Source organism: Colobus angolensis, unplaced genomic scaffold (assembly GCF_000951035.1).
Source record: "Colobus angolensis palliatus isolate OR3802 unplaced genomic scaffold, Cang.pa_1.0 Scaffold113, whole genome shotgun sequence".
Taxonomy (NCBI): Eukaryota; Metazoa; Chordata; class Mammalia; order Primates; family Cercopithecidae; genus Colobus; species Colobus angolensis.
In genome coordinates, this window is record NW_012112364.1 from 3,325,500 (window position 1) to 3,330,481 (window position 4,982).

The 4,982-nt window shown below is 42.2% G+C and overlaps 1 protein-coding gene across 1 annotated transcript in view; it reads right to left on the bottom strand.

Annotated features, from left to right (window-relative positions):
- The window catches only part of PARP4 (poly (ADP-ribose) polymerase family, member 4), a 114,027-nt gene that overhangs the window by 48,673 nt on the left and 60,372 nt on the right, over positions 1–4,982 (bottom strand). The window contains 3 exon segments of the mRNA XM_011959151.1: positions 1,941–2,019; positions 2,168–2,214; positions 2,865–3,029. Coding sequence (XP_011814541.1) covers positions 1,941–2,019; positions 2,168–2,214; positions 2,865–3,029 — 291 coding nt within the window.

Below are 4,982 nucleotides of genomic sequence, written 5' to 3' on the forward strand. Positions count from 1 at the left end.
AGGAGAATCGCTTGAACCCAGGAGGTGGAGGTTGCAGTGAGCCAAGATCGCACCACTGCACTCCAGCCTGGGTAACAAGAGCAAAACTCCGTCTAAAAAAAAAAAACCACACACACACAAAACAAAACAAAAAAACCAAAATAACAAAACGCAGGGTTTAGAAGACCATGAGCATATCAGTCACCCTTCTGCAATCCGAAGGTTGATTCACACAGTCAAATTTAGGTACGTGTGAGACAGTCTCAAACCCCGGATCCAAAGATTATAGATCTGCCCATTCAGTTAGACTCATCTGGGTACAGGAGACGGCACATCAGATAATTAAAACCTAGAAGATTAAAATAGAAAATTCAACGGATATCTCAGAATTATACCTTATTTGTATATTTTATTTTCATGAATATAAAAAAGCTGTTGAAAATGTAAATAAGCTTTACAACAACAAATGCAAAGGCATGCGCTAGAGTGTAACATGACCACAAAGTCTCTCCACTCCTGTGTGTGTGCCCCTTTGCAATGTGACTTTTGAGGTTCCTCCCGCCTCGAGGGAGCAGCTACATTTCCACCCTTGAAACTGGAGTTGTCACAGGACTTGCTGGGGTCAGTGATATGTTGGCAGATGAGATACAAGTAGGGGCGTGAAAAGTGCCCATGCAACGGGACTGGCACTCTCTTGTTGCTACTGAGGACTCCTCCACCATTATGTAGTGGCTGACGCCTATAATCCCAGCACTTTGGGAGGCCAAGGTGGGTGAATCACCTGAGGTCAGGAGTTCGAGACCAGCCTGGCCAACATGGGAAACCCTGTCTCTACTAAAAATAGAACATTTAGCTGGGTGTGGTGGTGGGCACCTGTAGTTCCAGCTACTCAGGAGGCTGAGACACAAGAATCGCTTGAACCCAGGAGGCGGAGGTTGCAGTGGGCTGAGATCGTACCACTGCACTCCAGCCTGGGTGACAGAGTAAGACTCTGTCTCAAAAAAAAAAGAAAAGAAAAAAAAAAAGAAAGGCACTGCAGAAAGGCATAAGAGACAGGAACTTTTTTTTTAATACAACAAAATTTCTCAGAACTGAAGACCACCAGTTACATACAATGAATGAAAATCATATTATTATGAAATTTCAGAATATCAGAGATAAAGAGAAGGTCTGGAATTCCTGCAGAATTCTAAAAAGGAAAATCGGCTGGGTGTGGTGGCTCACACCTATAATTCTAACACCTTGGGAAGCTGAAGCAAAAAGGATCCCATGAGCCCAGGAGTCTGAGATAAGCCTGGGCAACATGGTGAGACCCTGCCTCTACAATCTTTTTTATTTTTTTTTCATTAGCCAGGTGTGGTGGCACAGGCCTATAGCCCTAGCTACTCAGGAGCCTGAAGCAGGAGGATTGTTTGAGCCAAGGAGGTCAAGGATGAAGTGAGCCATGACTGTACCATTGTACTCTAGTCTGGGTGACAGAGCAAGACCCTGTCTCAAAAAACAAAACAAAACAAACAAAAAAACTCATCATAATATTAATCATTTCTTGGCTCAGTGGTAAACATCATTTACATAACAAACACTGACTATTGTGAAACAGGTCTTTTGGAATAAAGGGGAGAAGAAAAGTAGGGAGTGAGGTGGGTGGAGGGGGCAAGAGCTACACATCCAACTTCCATAACAGGAAGTCAAAAGATAATTTCTGAAACAGGTGAATCAAGAAAAATCATTAAAAATTAATATTTAAAAATTGGAGGCAAAATCAAAGAAACACCTCAAATATTCCAAGTGATTCACTGTCTCTGGAAACTGGTCTGGGGAGAATCAGGGGCAGGACTGCTGCTTCTTGTCAGAAGCTTTTGTTAGCATTATTTCACTTTGAAACCACGTGCATGCATTGCTTTGATAAGATAAAAGTAGTGTTAAAATAAGAGCTCTTAACAAATTAAAGATGCACTAACCTTTTGTTTCAGTTCATGTGTATCACTGAAAATGAATTCAATCACATACGGCATCTCAATAGACATAGTCAAAGAGAAGCTACCAAAAGTGAAGAGAAAGTTGTCTCAGTCTATGATCTTTAATTTCTATCTGAAATTATTTCAAACAATTCTAAATGGAAATTTGAACCAGAAAACTAATATACATTGACTGATTAATTGACAGGTTTTATATTTTAGGTACTAACCTTTGCTTTGTTCCTATTTCTTTTATACAAATCTTCTCTACTGTATCCTGTTAAAAGAAAAACATATTTGTATAACTAAGCATATATTAAGTTTCACAATGAGACTCTAAACTGAATGTAATCTTGGCAAGGCCACAACTGTCAGCAAGACAGCTGGTTTCACTTTCAAGTAGAGAAACACAGAAAGTTTGCTCATGGAATGACAGGAACTTCTAAAATACAACTGACCATTTTGACAGAGATTTAAAACTCTACATGTCTGTGTGTATACACACACACACACACACATTTTATACATGTGCTGTACATACAAAGTAGGAAGTTTGGAGGGATATACCAAAGCATTAACTAGTAGCTATCTCTGGGCAATAGGATAAACGATGGTTTTAATTTTCTTATTTTGGCTTATTTGTATTCTCTGTGCTTACCTAGTTCTTCATGATGAACGTGCACTACAGATATAACATTTTTTGAGTGATTAAGCAGAATAAAAATATGCTTATTGATATCTGTATCTTTTATTCTTTTCCCTTTATACACATAATGTATCTAAATGCATAAACGTCAGTAAAACTGACTTTATGCCTAAAAGATTATTTTACACGTTTTTCTCCCCATGCATAAATTCCTCCACAGCCCTCCACCACCCTCCCTCCACTGCTGCCAAAATGCTTCTTCAAATCTTACGCGTACAGACCTGAAGGTTTTCATTCAAAGCCTTGTCCTGTTGCCAGGGCGCTACGGTGGCGGGCATGAAAAAGACACCAACAGTGCCCAGGATGCTGAGTTCTGTGATGTAGGTAATTTTTATAAGAACCTTAGCCTTAGGAGGTAAGTTTCCAACACTTACAGTAAAAACGTCCTGAAACAGAAACATATGACAAGCGTGCGACTTGAAAGCGTGCCCATTATATGCCAGCTAACTCCATGTCCTTCTTAAGAAACTTGAATGACAACCTGCCAAGTTCTTCCTCAGAAAACAGTAATAAAACCTAAAAGACACATTGGTGGGGCTAATGGAGAATCCTGAAGCCATTCACCAGTGGTGGGAACAGGGTGATGTCCGCGGCAGGCAGACGGAGAGGGGCCCCCTTAGCAGCTGAACTGGGAAGAGGCACTCATGGACTCTGCCCCAGGGGGCTCCGATGTGTGCGCTCCCTGCACGGGGTGGGCCCTGCTGCACAGACAGCCTCCACAAAGCCCTTTCTTGAAGACCCTCCCTGACCTCCACGGCACCCAACACCACTTTTGCCAGAAGGTGCAGAACAGGGCAGTTTTTTCTAAGCTTGGCCCTTGCTTAATTATTTTACCCTATGGTAATTTCTCATGTTATTTTTATTTATGTTTTAGAGACAGGATCTTGCTCCATCATCCAGGTTGGAGGGCAGTGGTGCAGTCACAGCTTAATGTAGCCTTGAAACCCCAGGTCTAAGCCATCCCCCTAAGTAGCTGGGACTACAGACACGCGCCACCATGCCTGGCTGATTTTTAAATAGTTTCGTACAGATGGGTTTGCCCAGGCTGGTCTCAAACTCCAGGCCTCAGGTGACCCACCTTGTGCTCCCACAGTGCTGGGATTACAGGTGTGAGCTACCACACCCAGACTATCATGTTTATTTTATTATTTTTTTTTTTTTTTTGAGACAGGGTCTCCCTCTGTTGTCCAGGCTGGTGTGCAGTGGCACGATCACAGTTCACTTTAACCTCAACCTCCTGGACTCAAGCGATCGCCCTGCCTCAGCCTCCTGAGAAGCTGAAACCACAGGTGTGTGTGACCACATCTGGCTAATTTTTTTTCTTAATTTTTTATAGAGACAAGGTCTCACCATGTTTCCCAGCCTGGTTTCAAACTCCTGGGCTCAAGTGATCCACCTGCCTTGGCCTCCCAAAGTGCTGGGATCACAGGTGTGAGCCACTGCACCTGGCCTAAGTTTCTATTTTCATTTTAACTTAGGAAGAGACTCTTTGTCACAGCCACACAAAATGATCTTATTACCAACCACAAGTAATTGCTTATTTGTTTTTCCAGTATCAGTATTTTAAAAGTATAAAAAGTATACAGAATACCCAACGTAATGTCTGATAGAACATGTTCTTTTGGTGGAGCTTAAGGTAAAAATGCCAATACGTACACGCAAATCATCCACATAAGGGTTTTGGACGAAACGTCAGAAGTTTGGAATACTTGATATCATCAATATTTTTAGTTGTAGAATCTTGGGATGTGAGAGGTCATTTTGCAATGCTAGTTTTTCAAGACAATCAATAATTTGCAAGTTTAACCAACTTATTCTGAAACGTTTTTTCAATAGCATCTTCTATTTCTAAGTAAAAAGGAGTATACCTCGCTTTCTTTTTCTGGATGTTTTTCAACCCACATTCTTGGGAGATAGGCATCAGACAAACCGATGTGGAGAGAAAATCCACTGCTGTCTAACGAGCTGCCTTCCATGGTGCTAATGACAGCTTTGCAGTCTGTGCGCTGCAAAACAAACACCAGCACAACGAGGTGAGTAAAGGAGTAACGCCATATGAGCAGTCTGCACTTACCTGTCACGGAGCAAACCCTTGCATAGCTCACATAACTCTATTCAGAATCAACAAAGTAGTGGTAAATTCCAAAATAATGAAATGTAGGCTGGGTGCGGTGGCTCATGCCTGTAATCTCAGCGTTTTGGGAGGCCGAGGCGGCTGGATCACCTGAGGTCAGGAGTTTGAGGCCAGCATGGCGAAACCCTGTCTCTACTAAAAATACAAAAAATTAGCCGGGCGTGGTGGCAGGCGCCTGTAATCCCAGCTACTCAGGAGGCTGAGG